The sequence below is a fragment of the Pteropus medius genome, unplaced genomic scaffold (assembly GCF_902729225.1).
Source record: "Pteropus medius unplaced genomic scaffold, Ma_sr-lr_union100, whole genome shotgun sequence".
Taxonomy (NCBI): Eukaryota; Metazoa; Chordata; class Mammalia; order Chiroptera; family Pteropodidae; genus Pteropus; species Pteropus medius.
Genome location: NW_024349800.1, coordinates 60,643,333 through 60,660,248, shown reverse-complemented (window position 1 = coordinate 60,660,248; position 16,916 = coordinate 60,643,333). Strand labels below are relative to the sequence as shown.

The 16,916-nt window shown below is 45.8% G+C and overlaps 1 protein-coding gene and 1 pseudogene across 1 annotated transcript in view; one reads left to right on the top strand and one right to left on the bottom strand.

The window, feature by feature from the left end:
- NOL10 (nucleolar protein 10) overlaps positions 1-16,916 on the bottom strand; it is a 74,036-nt gene that overhangs the window by 40,060 nt on the left and 17,060 nt on the right. Inside the window, exons 11-13 of the mRNA XM_039887853.1 lie at positions 15,745-15,894; positions 13,193-13,259; positions 6,051-6,103 (exon numbers count right to left, since the gene is read on the bottom strand). Of these exons, the coding sequence (XP_039743787.1) occupies positions 6,051-6,103; positions 13,193-13,259; positions 15,745-15,894 (270 nt within the window). The remainder of the gene's footprint in view (positions 1-6,050; positions 6,104-13,192; positions 13,260-15,744; positions 15,895-16,916) is intronic.
- Positions 9,613-9,735, top strand: LOC120622164 (uncharacterized; annotated as a pseudogene).

Here is a 16,916-nt window from a genome sequence, read left to right as displayed (position 1 = left end):
CAGACAGACAGACAGAGAGAGACAGAGAGGGGCTCCTACACCTCAAATGTGGCCCGGGACACATGCCCACCATAGGTGGCGACATAATTGAAACTGCCCTCTCTCTCCGTCCACCCCTTCAACCCTCAACATCTTGAAGGACTTTTATTTAAATTGATGTAAGCTAAATGAACTTAATTATAAGGTTTCACTGTAAATCTAACCAGAAGTGACTACAGTATTCCTAAATGCAAAGAAAGTATACCAAAAATATTAGAAAGTCTGACTAGTAAGACTATAGTTGGTTTTTCATCTTTTTCTGATATTTAAATATTAAAAAAACTATATATTATTTCTATAGTTCCACACAAAAACCAAGTTTTTTATGATCTCCAAAGGTCATAACATTAATTAATATTAATTATTGATTAAGTGGGAATATTAATTAAGTGGGAAAAAGCAAGATATAAAACCACATAAACAATGCTTCTGATTAAAACGATGGAAAAATACAACAAAATGTTAATATGTTTACCTCTGGGTGATAGAAAGGTGATTGAGTTTTCTCTTACTCGTCTTTATTTGCCATTTTCTACAAAAGGTGTGCTTTGATGATAAAGTGGGGGGTTATGGACTTCGCTTTTAAAAATCAGATTTCTTATTTTAGCAACTAGATTTCATCGCGGCTTTCTGTTTCAATAGTTAACAGCAAAACCAGCGGTATTCAACAATTCCCACCCTATTCTGATCTGTAGCAGACTACACCACCCCGTATTGCATTTCTGAAGTCATTTTCCTGGCTCACACTTATGATTTTGTCACAACCTTTTCAGTGTATCTTTATTTTGCTCAGTAACACAACTCTTCTAAAGGCTACAAAAAGGTCTAAGCCCATGTAATGCTAAATACTCTGCCGCCAGACCCCTTGAATTTAGCTCATTGCGAGAAAGTGTAACAGCAATTATCAGATGAACATCTATCACGGACCAGGCACCACAATGACTGACTGAAAGAATCCATCGATTGCACATGACTGCCTGACAGCATCATTCCTCTTCTGTAGTTCAAGAAAGTAAGACTCTGGGAGGGTAAATAACTCATTCAAGGTCAAGAGATTTGTAAGTGGCAAAGCTGGTATTCAAACTCAGGTCAGACTAATTCCAAAATCTAAGCTCTTTCCACTGTGCAATGAGGAATGAAGAAATGCCTTCTAGATCTAGCTCTGCCACCGACTTGGCGTTCGACCTTGAACAAATAACTTGATTCCTCAGCTATAAATTAAGGGGTTGGACTACAAAGCCTCAAATTTCCCTTACTGCTATAATGTTTCAAAAGCTTCCACTGTTCCTTACAGCATGTTGAAAAACTCTTTAGTGTGAAAACATTTTAGCAACTCCTTGTTCAGTTTATGTTCCGTTTGGTAAATTCTTTGAATGCTGGCAGATTCCCCAGGGGACTGTTTTCTTTGCATCTGGCACTAGCACCCTAAACCAGGAGAATGTGTTGCTACTGGCACCATAAAATAGGAATTTCTAACAAAATTACTTCTGTCATTATGTCTAACAGCTCTCTGCTTAAATGAGCACTTTAGATGAACGTGTGATCATCACTTTTAGCATTCTACACAGACACTAATATATTCAAGGCCATTTCAGCATATACTAGTGGGCCAAAGAGCTCTCATATCTGGGAATTCACTGAATGTCAAATTAGTAGCCATAAATGAGTCTTCAGTGTTGGCTTTGAATTGAGAGCGCTGAACCCTGACTTCTAGACCACCACGGAACATGTTTGCTTTGAACTGAAACGGATCAACTGGACCAATCGTGGTCCAGATTCAAACCCAAATCTTAGGAGGGACCATAAACAGCACTTCTAGAAACTCCAGCTTAAAAGCACAGGTACACACAGGAATTAAAAAAATGGTATTGTTTCCAACCTTTAAAACAGGCGGTCCGTCCTATCCTAGATGTTAACTTTAGGACAAATTTCAAAAATGGCCCAACAAAAGCTAAATGTCCATACTTTCACATTCTCCTTTTACATTTTTCCAGGAAAGAGTTTAGCCTGTTAACAGGATCATCATTAAATCTTTTGGATGTGGCATTACTTTTAGAAATCTGCCAGCACTCTCAAACACAATGATTGCATCACGCCAAGATTATCTGATCTGACTGATTAGAATGTACTAGCAGAGCAAAGGAACTGATTCTTATCTTACTGCCTAAAAATTATATTCTGGCACATATCTTATAAAGCAGGCAAGCGATCAACTACCCGGTGAGTGGTTTCAGGAGCTTGCTGATACGCTGGGGCTTGGAACTCAGCACGCTCCCAGCGGAAACGCCAGGAACCACGCCGGCAGGGTTTGGGGCTGGGTGCCCACAGAGACTTGTCGTCCCTCTGGAGTCCACATAGTTGCCAATGGTGTTAATTATAAAGGACCGACTTAAGGTTAAATTACATGTCGGGCAAACCAAACTTGAGAAACAATTTCTGGCATTAGTTTCAGGAGCTGCAGTTGAATTAGGCCCTGGAATTCAAAAAGCAAACAAACAAACAAAATGGGATTCTGGTCTCTGGTCACTGAGAAAATGTGAAAAAGGCTGGAGAAAATCTACTTGGTCATAAAAGCCTACTTAGCTATGTGGATGTGTAAGTGGCAGAAAGCACGTAAATCAGGAATTGCATTTAATCTATAAAGAGTTCAAGTACTTAAGAAAGATGCTATCAGAAAGGCAAAAAATCAACAAGCTATAGGAACATTAGGTTGTCTTCATTTTTAGCATGGACCCAAAGGAGGGAAAAGAATTTTCATACTTGATTTATAAGCCATCAATACAAGTCACAGTCCAAATCGCCTATGTTTGCATGAATCACACATTAAACACATACTTTTCTGATTCTGCAGGCCTCAGATAAATCTTTGTACTAAATGTCAGCTTGGTAAGTTTGATCAAATCTTATGAAAAATGGCAGGCTTTCAGACCCCTGGGCCCCCTTTGCTTTGAAGGAGTGTTACACAGAGCAGGATCTCAGTAAAGACAGTGACACTATAAGACCTCACCCAGCACAAGGCAGCAGGGGACAAGGGGACAAGGTAGGTCAGGAAGGAACACTCAAGAATGAGTTCCAGTACAATGCTCAGCTGAGCAAGAGTAACTTAGGCTCTAACTGTCCCCACACGCAGTCACCTGGGAGTTGTGTCTGTGGATTTTTTTTAGTTTTCTGTTACATCTGAGTTAGAAAGTTGAAATGAAAGTCTTATAAGCTAAGCTAACGTTTGTCACGAAGGCAGTTTCCCATCATCTGGCTGGCACCCAGCCCCGCTCACATGTGCTAATTAAAGTCCCCATTACTTGAGAAACAGACCCAGAGAGTGGCAGGTGAATAATGAGTTTCCTACAGTTGTAAGATTCTATAAGAGAGATAACTAAAAATGTTTTAAGTCATTTTAATGCCTTAGAAGTAATATTTCTGTGGTTAACTGAAGAAATCAGGATACAAATTTGTATATAAAACATGACTTTGCCCATGAAACATCATAAGCATAATTGAAAGACAATACAACTAAATATTAACGGTGCTTAATATCAAGGGGAAAATGGGGGGGTCTTTATCCTCTTTTATTTTGTTAACACTTGGAAGAAATAGGAATATGCAGACGCTGTTTGCATAATCAAAAAAGCTGTGTGCTTGTTTCTTTAAAAGGTCACTGTACGACGCAGAACGTGATACCGAAGGGAAATTTTCTAACACTCCCCTCTCTCTCCCTGCACTCAGGAACTGACCTCCTCGCCGACACGCTTACCCAAGCAGAAGCTGGCTGTCATTTTTGGTTTTCTCCTCTTCCTCACTCCCCATATCTAATCGATGACCTGGCCTGTTTCACAACCTTAACAAACCCTCCAGCTCTATCCCCATCGCCACCAACGCAGCACAAGCCAGTAAGACGGCCTCGCGGCAAAAGTGTCCAGGACGGCCCCTGCCGCCTCCATGCCAAGGGGCTCTTCGGCCTGCAGGTCCTCATCCACTGACCAGACTCCCAAGGCGGCCCTCCACACTCTATCCCTAGACTGCTTTCACCTTCCCACTGGGAGCTGTGACACACTGTGACACAGGAAAGTGCTACAATTCAAGACATCAGCATCTCACGGGCAGATGCTGAAGATGAAAACACAGTAAGCACTGTGACGAGGAAGATGACAGGAGTCCTCTCCCAGGACGAGAAGTAAAGGCTGGGGGGCAGGCTGATTCATTCCGCCTCTCCTGACAACGTTCCCTGGCAGGGCTGGCACTGGAAGACGACCGTGTGATGCCGGATGCGGGAAGGCATTTCTCGTGATTCTGGACGAGTCTCCATCAATGAACACCGCCGAGACGTGCCATTTGGCCATTTGAGAATAACTCTCTGAAGTTACTGCCTGCCAGATCAGACTTCCCTCAAATCATCCCAGAACCCCAAAGCCTCCACCTACTAACGCGGGCGGCCTGGTCCAGGTATCACAGGTACCATCATCTCTCCAGGAGACAGCTCCAGCCTGTTCTCGTTGCTTCCAGATTAGATCCTATCGAATGCATTCTCCTTGTGGCAGAACCAAAGTAATCCTTCCAAAATGTAAATCCGATCACATCATTCCATCGCTTAAAACTTTTCCGGGATGGCTCGGCCTGTGTCCCCGCACCTGGCTCCTTAGCTCTGCACCTGGCTGTTGCCTCCTCAGCCTCAGCTCTCACCCCAACGCCTCTCGTTCTCACGCTCGGCCATGAGGATTCCTTTCTCCCCAATCTCTGCACACACTGTTCCCTCTACGGCCAAGTCCTTCTCCCGTTCTGCGCCCACCTCTTCGTCCACTACATAGAATCATTTTCCAGGTCCCTCCTTAGACATCAATCCCCCTGGAAGGTTCCTCTGAGCAAGCACCCTCCACACTTCCCTGCAGCCCCCAGCCCCATCCAGGGTAAAGGGTCTCGCCTCTGGAGGACCCCTTCTTACTCTGTCATTCTGCCATCGCACTCAACTGAAACTGCCTAGTTTCTTGTTTTACTCCCTAACGACGAACTCCTTGAGAAAAGGGGCGGTGTCCTATACGCCCTTATACTGCCAGCATGTAGCACTGTGCCTGGCACAGAGTTGATGCCATCAATAAACATCTATTGGACAAATGAAGACAAGGAAAGATGGATAAACTGAAAGGCAGACGAAAGCAGTATCTGTGAGGTCCAGGGAAAAGGAACAAATGACAACTTAGGAAAATGGAAAAGCTGCTCTGTGAATGGCCTTCATTCTACTTTAACCAACAGAAATATCTCGAAGTGCTTTGAACGACACATCAGTTTCCTGAAACCACGGAATGTCAACATCAACCAGAATACTATTTTTGACGGGTGAGAATACACACGATTGAGCTATTATTAAAAAAACCATCACAAATATAAAGAATCTTCGTAACCGGAGGCTGAAGTGTAGAGAGCTCATCACTCCAAAGTTCTGATCTTCAACACCCCTCACCCCTCACTCTCTTCCCCCCAAATCTCAGAAACAGGAGAGTCCACTGCCCATAAAGCAGCCTGCTGCCAGCTCCGTACTGTGTGCTTTTCTGTGGAGAGGACCCTGTTTCCTGAGGTTTCTTTCCTGCTGTAAACCAGCAGGTAAAGGTGGGGAAGCGTCTGGTATGTGTAAAGGGAGAATTCTTTAAGAAACAACAGCAACATAGACAGAACTGTAAAATGCACGCCAGCATTGCTCACGTCGATCAAAGACAGTTTGTTTTATACATAACTTATTTTTAAAAGAAACAAACTCCAGTGAAATGAAAAAAACAAATGTAAATTAGAGGAATAAAGGATAATTTCTAATGTCTATTTTAATGTGACATTAAGGAGTCTCCCATAAAGGAATGGTCAGGCATCGTTTTACTGGCTCCAGGAATCAAAGTGAACCTACGAGTCGGTCCACTCTGTGTCATTTACACAGCCACATGCAGACCCAACATCTCTCAACAGATCCAGTTTAAAAATAAATGATCTTTGCTTGTCCTGTTTCCATCGGAACCGCCTGTATTACTTACCGGAATATAATAGATGCCCATCTTGGGGGTCTCACCGGCAGTCAGAAGCATTCCTAAAGGTAGACACAACAAAAAGGTAAACACATGGGAAAAGAACAGGCCTCTTTCCTATTTGTCTTCGACTTTGAAATGCCTGAGGCGCTCAGAGCACAGTGTGCGGCAGTGGCCACCTGGATGTCAGGCCACGCGCTTCCGTCCCTCGCTCGTCCAGATGGAGCACCTTAAGTTTCAGAGAGATCACCTGGATCGGCTCAGCGAATAAACAGTTTCCACCATAAAGTGCTCAGGTCTACAGACAGTTTGCCATCATTTTTAAGGGGGAAAATATTAAGCTTCAGACACATAGACAAAATGTAGTTTCGATGCACTATTTATATGTATAATAATGAAGAGGATGATGACGATGAAATTAAGAAGAAAGGCTTTTTTTCTGCCAATGATCAAAGAACCGAGGTAAAGCAGTTCCTAATGTCTGAATCACAGCTTCACACCTGAATGGAAAACAAACGACTTCCGGGAAATGCTATGCGGAGCTACACCAGCCAAGACCTACATGGAATCTAACATGTTACTTCATGTTACTGTGCTGAAATAACTCACTCATAGACTCAACCAACAGAGTGGTTAATAATTTAGTCTTCTCGGGTCAGCATTTTAAGAAATCAAAAATTGAAGTGAGGGACAACTTTCTGGCATTCAATGAAGATTTCCTAGTAACCCCAGTAGCAACTGTAACCCGTGAATCGCTTACTCTTTGGTATAGAAGCAAAGTATTCGGGGGTCTCAGTTTGGTTCTGTTCTCTGCCACATTTGCAACCTCCTCCTCCCCCAGAGTCTCCTGAAGCAGCTCCAATCCTCACAGCCCCCTTCCAGAGTGATGCGGTTAAAATAAAACTGAAATCAGCCACTATGTGGGGGAGTCCTGTATAATTTACTAAGCACTTTCACATGTATTGTCTTGGCGAACATGTAACAACTCTCTGAAATGAGAACTATCATCACCCCTATTTTACAGATCAAAAAAACAAAGCTCAGAGGGACTGAGGTCGCATCATAAGCTAGAGAATTTTAGAGCTAAAGTTCAAACTCAGCAGTTCTTGTTTTTAAAGTTTTACAAATCGACCAAACTATATTCAATTTAAAGATCTATTTGTAAAATACAATAGAGGAATGCACGGGGTGGGGCGGGGGGACACTGGGATTATCAGACCACAATCGTCATGAAATACACCAACTGTCAAGGACAATGATTTGATTGTTTTAAAAAGTATTTTTTATTGCTTTTGTTAATGCAAAAGCTTGTAAAAGGATATTTCTGTTGTTATAGACATGAAATGCTGAGACAGACGAGGTCAACAAATGAGCAGAAAGCAGGCTGTGTCAGCAGAACCACGTCTCACACAGGACTCCAAAGTGGGAGCCAGGCACAGACCACACACATGCACCACGAAAACATCCAAAAGCACATCGTGAAGTCGAGAAAAGCAAGAATCGGAGACATTCCCATAGCCTGCAGCCCCTGTGGTTTTTCACCCGGGTGCCTTTTCTGGCCCTGGACACAAAGGTTCCCTGAGGTCGTGATGGGAGGACACGTGTGCTTCCCAAGTCTCACAAGCAGCACCGCCAACGCTTCTAGACCTGTGAGACACCATTAAAGGCGACGTTCTGACGACTGAAGAGACGTGTTACAACCACAAGGCTCCTGCTGAAGACGCCCCTTCCCTGGCTTTGAGGGCTCATCCCTGGACACCGACCACTCAGCAGTGAACATCCCCGAGGAAAGAGCCACGTCTGCCCAACACACCACACAAGGGCTCCGCTCTGATTACGTGACAGAATTCAGACGGGACGCAATGGGCTGCTTTTGACAACGGGGCAGGCTCTCGCCTGGCCATATACGGACAACGATACAAGCTGACTCACGAGCCAGCTGAAGTGGCAAGGTCAGGACTGAACCCAATCGTCAACGAGGAAAACGAGCCACCGCAGAGCCCGAGGAGTCCTGGACGTTCCTGACAGGGAGAGGCAGAACACGCCAACCACTGAGACGACGAGGTGGCTCCGCAGAAGTCCCCACTTCGTCGGCAGAACAGGGGAGTGAAGCACTGTGCCAGGCACCTGATGGCCACAGGTACGGGAGGAGCCTCAGGAAGGCAGACGGTCTGCCAAGGTCGCTACCCGGCTCCTAAGTGGAGCTGATGTTCTACTGACTCCAAAGCCCAAGGACTCTACAACTCCGGTGACTAAGATAAAGCGAAGACTTCCGGCATGATCAGATAACCATTAAAAAGCGCAAATGTAAACTCCATGTAGCAACTTGAAAAATGTTTTTAATACAATGTCAAACCAAAAGGCAAAAAACAATATACATATACTGTGAGGACAATTTAAAACATATGAACACACTCGATTAGTCCCAGAAGTTCTCCAATGAAAAGAGTATGTGAAATTACGTATGGCTTTTCCTTTACATTTTCCTCTGTATTGACGTTTACTATGGTTTCAACAATAAAAATATGAATTTTAAAAAACAAGGAAGGACATCAGCACCTAGACTCAAAAAAACACACCTCCGGCATGAAACCGGGTAGGGCACGCGATGTACTGTGCAGAGGACAGTGCAGGGAGACTTTGACAGAACAGCGCTCCCCCTGCCCCCCGAAACCTGCACTTGTCTACACTTATCCCAGGTGCTAAGGGCCTCCCTGAAGCCCACAGTTCGAAATCAGAATCAGTGCTCCGAGCCCGCACTACTGCGGGTGGCCCCGGGGCCGGTCTGAAGACGGACCAGCTGGCAGGTAAGTGCAGAGATTGAAAGGGAGGATTTAGTAACCGGTATTAGCAATTCGACACCGCAGTGAGATGTGTGGTCCTTTGTCTAGTAGTTCATTTTTATTATATTTCATAAAAGCATCATATTAATCTGCAATGGGTTGGAAATTTAAAAACAAATAAAAACCAAAACCCTGGTCTTTCACCAGATACACTCAAGAAATGCTGCACTAGAACACATGGCTTCAGTCGCCACCCTGAAAGCTGGGCACAGACTACCTGTGAGCCCTGACCGTGGGGGCGTGGAGGGGAGGAGGGGGAGGCAGGGACGCTTCTTCCTATGTGTTCAACTCTGACATAACTATGGAGCATGCGGTTTTACCACATGGGGCATCAAGGATGCATGCATATGACCTGAACAGCTCTGTTCTCTGTGCGGAGAGGGTGACACAGAATAAAAGGCCACTCACTTCCCGCGACACGATGCAGGCAGCCTCCATGCCTCTTCGGCATGTGAGGAAATGGAAGTTGGGTAATCTGCATAATGACGAAGCCTGAATTAGGTCTTTCTGAGTCAGAATCTTCTCAGTGGTTCCGGAACCAGTGACCCTGATTCCACAGAGCTGGGGCGGGGCATGGCCTTACGTGAGCTCAGCGAGCATGTGTGATGCTGATGCCACCCAAGTCCCAGAGCAGCGCGGCCTCTCGAGCGCCCGGACCCATGGACGCTGCCTGATGCAGAGCCAGCTGAATGGGCAACACGAGCGGGAGCTAAGAGGAGCCAGGAGGCGTCTACAGCCAGGCCACCCTGACACGTCCGATCCCATCTGATCTCGGAAGCTAAGCTAAGCAGGGTCGGGCCTGGTTAGTACTTGGATGGGAGACCACCTAGGAAGACCAGGTGCTGTAGGCGGTGGGGCCTGGGGGAGCCAGGAGGGCGGAAGCGCTTCCCGACATTCTGAGCAATCTTAGTGTTAGGAAAGCGCTACAAAACAGTAATCGTGATGCGACTTTAATCACTTCAGAGTGAGTAAGTGAGATGGTAAAGGAGGAGGAACGTTTTAGCTTTTCTAAAACATGATTACGCTCATGAAGATTAAGCACGACACATAAAGAGCAGCATTAAAGGGGGAGGGAGTGGTAAAGCACAGGGAAGACAGGAAGCAGTGGAGTCAACCACGCTCAGATCCGAACCCCAAGAAGCAGTTGGGGTGCTTGTCTTACTGTGCTTGCTAAATAAATTATTTGGCTAGTTTTCCATGTGGTTAATCTCTTGTAAGGCCTCTGGTCCAAAATGGCACTCTTCACATTTTTACCTCTCAGAAAAGTGTACTTCACAATGAAGAGACTTGGCGGTCACCCCAACACAGCGACCACACCCACCCTCCCTGGCACTGGGCCGACCTGAGGGGACGGGCGGAGACGGAGGACCCAGCAGCCCCGTGCATTGCTCTTGTCCGAAACTCTGAACCCACAGCGCACCAAGCCATTAGACCTACCTTCCACTTCAGAGAAAATGTAAGGGCTGGAGGAACAAGGGAAATGACATTTTAGACCACAAAAAACGATCACCCAAATCCAGGATGAGGGACAGTCCATGAGACTACTGACCTGATCTTGGAAAAGTCAGTGTCATGGAGAAGTTAAAATAAAAAAGACGAAGGGACTAATCTGGATCGAAAGAAACTAAAGATGCAGAACTAAATGTAATACAAACTGTACTAAATCTCAGTTTTTAAAAATGGGCTAAAAAAGGCATTTGAGACACAACTAGGGAAATCTGAAATGGACTGGGAATAGGAGAGAATTCGGGAATGACTTCTTCTGGCGAGGTGGGCTGGGCTGAGTCCGACGACCAGAACGGCAGCGTCGGCTCTGACGGGGGCAGAGCCCCACGCAGTGGAGGCGAAAGGGCGCCAGGCCCGTCGCTGCCTCCTGCTGCCCGGCAGCCTCAGCCCCCTAAACCGCTACAGTCCCCCTCGTCCAGAGCAGCGCCCGCCCATGAACGGTCATGTCAGCCACGTGTGTGATTTAAAGTCTTCTAGTAGCCACATTAAAAACAGGTAAAATTAATTTGAACATATTTTATTAACCCAGCTAGTCCAAAATATTTTCATTTCAATATAGAATCAGTATAAAAATATTAATGATCTATGTTACATTGTGAAATCTGGTGTGTATTTTATACTTAGAGCAAGTCTCAATTCAGAGGAATCACACTGCGAGTTCTCGATGGCCACACGTGGCTGGTGCCACCCAACGGGACAGCACAGGTGAAGAACTTCTTTCTCTTGTCCCTCTCTGCCGCCCCTCAAACCCTCCCTCAAACCAGCTACATCCATGCATCTCCTCTGCGCCAACTTCAATCCCACCTGGTCTACTCATCTTCAGACTCAGCCCAGACTCCACGTTAGACCACTAAGTACTGATGAGCATCCTCATCTGCAATTTATTCCTGACCTCATCAGAATCTGACTCACCCCCACTATTACAACGAAATCCTCTCAGCCATCAGAGATGACAGGCTAATCACAAAGATGCAGAGTTTCTCATGTTTCCTGGGAGAGCACTGGTTAGCTAGATGGAGCATGGGCTCCGGAACCAGGAACGGCTGGTTCTCACGAGGCTCTGCCACACGTCGACTAGGGGACCAACCCTGGCCAAATTACCCCACTTTCCTCACCTCCTAAGATGCAGGAAAGAAATACGGATGGACAGAAAGAAGAGGGGGAAAAAAGTGTGCACCACTAGACAGTCACAAAAAGATTACATGGTAAGTGAAAGTCGTCCCATCTGTTGCTCAGGCTGGCAGCACAGGAGCACTTAATAAATCTTAGCTCTTTCCTTCCCGCATCAACGGCGCTGATACTCGGTGCTCGCTGAGCGATGCCCGCGGAATCGCTCCTTCTTAGCTTCTACTCTGCTTCAGACACTCTGGTTGTTTTACTGCCATTCTGTTCCTCAGCTGGCTCTTCCTCCTCCTCATTCTTCCTCTCGGTGGCCTCAGGTCCTGCTCTCTCCTCTTTGCACACGTTCCCCATCTCACTCGCTCCCGCTTCTTCCGGGATAACCTCTATTTATAAGTTAACAACCTGGATCTACAGACCTGCTCATCTCGGGAGCGCACTTTCTACCGTGCACTGGACGCGGTTCCCAGAGCGAGGCCGTGGCTGGGGCAGCCTCACGACCACTGGGGACGCTCGTTACAATACCCATTTCTGGGCCCCCCTCTGCACGCTCCGAGTCAGCACTCCTGAAATGGGGCCAAGGAATCTGTACCTTTAAAAAGTTCCCCAGGTGATACTGACGAGCGGCCAGGTTTGAGACTCTCTGCTGGACACAGCCACTGTCTCATTCTCTCCTAATAGAACATTCTTTCTCTCCCAAATCTGCTCTCTCTCTCGTGACCCCAATCTCAGCTCACAATATTACTTCCTACTTGTTTTAGTGTAAAACAGACTTACCTCTAACGCGACGGACAGACTGCCTTCTAAAAGCAGTCTGAACAGGTCCAGACTACACAGAGCCTGACCGGAAGGCAGGTCGTTCCCGGTCCTCCACCACCTGTCCACCTCCCACTTCCCACCTCGTTCCTCCCAGGCCACCATGGCTCCCCACAGGCCCCAGACAAGCCCCACGCAGCATATTCTACCTTTGCTCTTACACTGCTCCTCGCCTGGATCACCTCATCTACCAATCAAATGTCACTCGTCACTGCATACTCAGTACACACAGAAATCTTCTCCACGAGCTCCTCTGGCTACTGTGGCTGCAAGCTCTCTACCACGCTGTCAATGTGCCGTCTGTATACACACAGCGGAACTTGCCTTGCTGGGCCTGTATCCCTCCGCCCAAATTATCTGTGCATGTCAGTCCTTAGAGATCAGCACTGCTTGAGAGCGGGAATTGTTCTCATTTTCTCTCCTACTCCAAAATTTTCCACAGATTTGCCTTACAGGTAAAATCTTAAAATCTACCATGTAATCTGCTGAACCATATAACACAGAATACACCAACAGCCATGGCTTCACGAGCCTGTGGACCATCGGGCAACCCTGGCCTTCTCCGAAGCCCTGGCCTCGAGTTCCACACACCGTTACTAAACACACAGAAGAGCTAACGAGCACATGAACACGGCATCTCACCTGACGCCTGACTATATGCTGTTACTTGTTTCTACAAAGAGCTCGGCTGGCTGAGGACTGTCACCGAGGGGGCCACTTTCTGAATCATCCATGCACTTCCTGCTCTTGATTCTCCAAGTAAATACAATATCCTGTCCAAGCCAAACCCTGTCCTAAGAAATAAAATGAGTTTAAAACCCAGTAAAGCATCGTCTCACTGCATGACCGTGGCTACGAACTGCATACCTGAGTTGGGATAGAGGCAGACGTCATTAATGTCATGTTCTGGCTCCAAGGAAGTAAAGATTTTCCCCTAAAAGAGTAAACAAAAAGGAATTATTAAAATAAAGGAAGACAGCTTTTGGCAATGCCACATAAAGAAAATATACTGGAGACATAACCACATACTGGTATGGTATGTAAAGAAATAAAATCGCTGAATTGACATCAGAGATTTTAAGTTTAAAAAATCTTAGAGAACTCATTTTATCAATTTATCAAATACTCTCACTTTAGAGACAAAGAAACTGAGGCCAAGAGAGGAGAGCTGACTTAACCAAGAAAATAAACACAAAGTTTTAAAGATAATATCTACACGGCAGGACAGGGTAAAATTTAAAATAAAGTTGTACGTCAACTTAAAAAATATTTCTCTAATCTGAAAAACATACCCCAGTTAAACTTGCACTCAAAGCAAGTAAAAGAGAGATGGCTGACGTGGTAAAATGATGACGATCCCTGCCATACTTCTATCTCAAGGTTTTGAGGGGGATCAAATAAGAAAATGGGTATAAAGTAACTTACAAAGCGAAATCTCATTCATACATCAAGTGTTAGCGATGTCGTTAACCCTAAAACATGTTTATTTTACGTGTGAGGGGAAGTGTACTCCTTTTTAGAAAACCGAGAAGAAAAGCGAGAGAGAAGATGGAAATGGAAAACGGTGACGAGAAAGATAAACAAGGGAAGAAGTGAGGCGAAACCAAGAAACGTGGGTGTGGGTCCCGAAGGCGGACGCAGTCGCGACGCGGCGGACGCAGTCGCGACGCTGCCGACGTCAAACTACGCAGCAGCTGCAGGAGGACTGCTTCGAGAACTGGCGACGAAACGCCTACCAGCTCCCGCATGCAGGAGCTAGGGGCTCACGGTCAGGGACGCCCGTGGCGGTGGCGGGCGGAGGGGGGAGGTAACAGTTAAAGTACAGGAAGGATGGTTATATGTTCGGTGGAAAACGGCAGCCCAGTTCTAATTCAAGACAGTGACATTCACACAGCTACCTCCCTTTCTTCTCAAATTCCCACTGAAAGCGGAAGGAAAGAGGGAAGAAAAAAGGAAGGGGACAAAGGGAACTACAATTGCATGGAATGAAAAGGAAAAGGTGCCACGGTGAGCGGAAAGCCACATTATGGAAAATCGTGCAGCAGTTAAACGGCCTGGGAGGTCACAACCAAACCAACGACCGCCGAGACCCTGAGGTAGGATGCGAGTCAGGTCAAGGACAACTTCTACTTTACCTGTATTTTGTGAATTTTTAAAAATGAAATGCATTTGTAGTATTAAAAATAAATACTGCTTTAAAGCAAATTAGTTTGGGTTCTCAGAAAAGAAGCAGAGAAAATTCCAGCCTAAGACACCATGAATCGTCCTGAGAAAACCCTCCCGAGTCAAGGCCAACACACGCAAGCGGCGTGGTCAGTTCCCTGGTGACCGGCCATCAGGGCAATTCTTCCAAAATGGAGACAAGCCGGAAGCCCCTTCTCCTCGTCCCTGGCAGAAACGGTCGCAGGAGCCACGCAGAGCTGGGGCCGGAGGTGCAGGACACACCTGACGACCGCGCTCCACAACCGATCCGGAGGGAACGAGAGTCAGCCGAGTGAGCTCAATACTTTGGGAGTGAACGAAATGAAAATTAAAAACAAAAGCGATGGTCAGAGCAGCCAGGGACTGACAAGCGGCTGAACCGTGACGGGGCTGCTGGCAGAGCCTCTGGCCTGAGCACAGGCAGCTCTCCGGAGTGAGACCGTCACCTGCCCTCTCGCCACCAACGCCGAGGCCACTGGACTCAGAGCCCTGTTCATCTCAAAATGAAGAGAAAAAAAAGCGACACTTTTTGTCTGAAGGTGCTAACTTCGCAATTAATTAAACGCTAAGAGCTCTTTAAAGCAATTGCTAAACTGAATGATTTTCTTCCCATTTAGTTGCTAAATGTTTTACTTCTCCAAAATACTTAGGTTTTAAAGCGAAAAGCAGAAGACAGATTAAACCAGCTATACAGAATTTTGTTACTTTCTAAATCATACCTGGAGCTGAGAGAACATCAAATATTCTTAAGAAAATAGTTTTTAATAAAAACACTATAAAAAATTATTGTCAAGGTGTCATTTCTAAAATCGAAGGTGGGGAAACGGTGTGAAATGGAGGTGTGTGGTGACGCTGACGTGGAGAGATGACTGGTGGTCGCTCCGAACTTTTCGAAGGCAGCGGGAGCGCCTCGAGATCTCGGGGGTTTCTTATGGATCAGGTTTTTCAAATAATGATTTACTCTCGACCTAACTGTCCAGGTAAAGACACATGCCGGTTCCAGCAAAGCAGGAACACTTCTAAACACGAAGTAAGCAATCTTGACGACTCTATGTAAACATGGATATTATCTATCCCGAAGAAACTGACTTCCAACTAAGCTCCCCAGTGAAGACTTAATCTCTTTCTCAAGAACTCATATTATTCAAAAAAGGCAAGAGAAAGGGAACGTTAGGAAAATATGCAAACAAACAATTTCAACAAAAGAAAATACGTACTGAGTTCTTATTCCACATTTTGATAATTCGTGAGTCCGCAGACAAAATCAAATCTAATGAATCCTGGAAATGAACTGACTTAATGGGCAGCCCATATTGGTGATCCTTTACTAGCAATGGTTTATCAGATCGAAGATCATATAATAAAACCTAAAAGAAAAAAACAAATTATTTCTGTGTAAATAAACAAAATATTTTACATTAAACAGCAACTTTTAGAACTTAGAGAAGTGGCTGCCACTTGTTTCATTACCTTTTTATGAACACAATGAACATCCTTACCCAGGTACGAAGATTCTAAAGTCAGCCAACAAAACTGCTCTAGAAATACCTGTAAATTACCTTAGGGGGCATGGTTTTATGAATTCACCCCTGAGAATAATGTTTAAGCACTTCGGATAAAAACTACTGAGCCAATCTAAAAAAGGAACAGAAAGTCTGTAACAACGTGTGTCATTTGTTTACTCAACAAATATATATACTGAGGGCCTGCCATGTACCAGGTGCTGTCACAGCAAGAGACAGAAACAAGAATGAAAGGCACAGAGACGATGGTTCTGGCAGATTCGAGGCAGACGGTAGCAGCAAAGCTAGGACTGCGGGCGGGTGGGGGTGGGAGGGTGGGTTAGCCCTGTTATTAGAGGCAAGGAACCTGGGGAAGCCAGAGCGTTGTTCCAGGTGACAGATCCTCCCTAGACCATGGTGACAGAGGCGGTGACTCTACCAGGAGCAGGGTCTCAGACCTGTTCCAGGGGAGAGCAAATTTACAAGCGTGTAGGCTCTGCCTTGAAGGAAAGAGAAAAGATGGACTTCGGCCTCTGAGGCTATTCCATTCACTCTCCTCAGGCCAGCATTTGTGGGGGCTGCGGCCCTGGCTGCGACCGCCCGAGATTTGGGTAATGGTGCTAAGGGAAACAGGTGCCCGGGGCAGACAGGTTTTAAGAATAATCATTAAACATATTTCTTGTCTATGGGAATTCTCAAAGCCTTCAATACATATTCAGATGCACTGTGACTTTCCCACAGCAAGAATCTGGCAGAATTCCAAGCTTCTGTGACCACAGAATTCTCTTCCACACACTCCAGAAAATGATGCTCTACACCAGTCGAGAGGACGCAGGACTTGTGCCCACAGCAGCTCTCCTCGGGAGCGTCCTGGACCAGCCACCCAG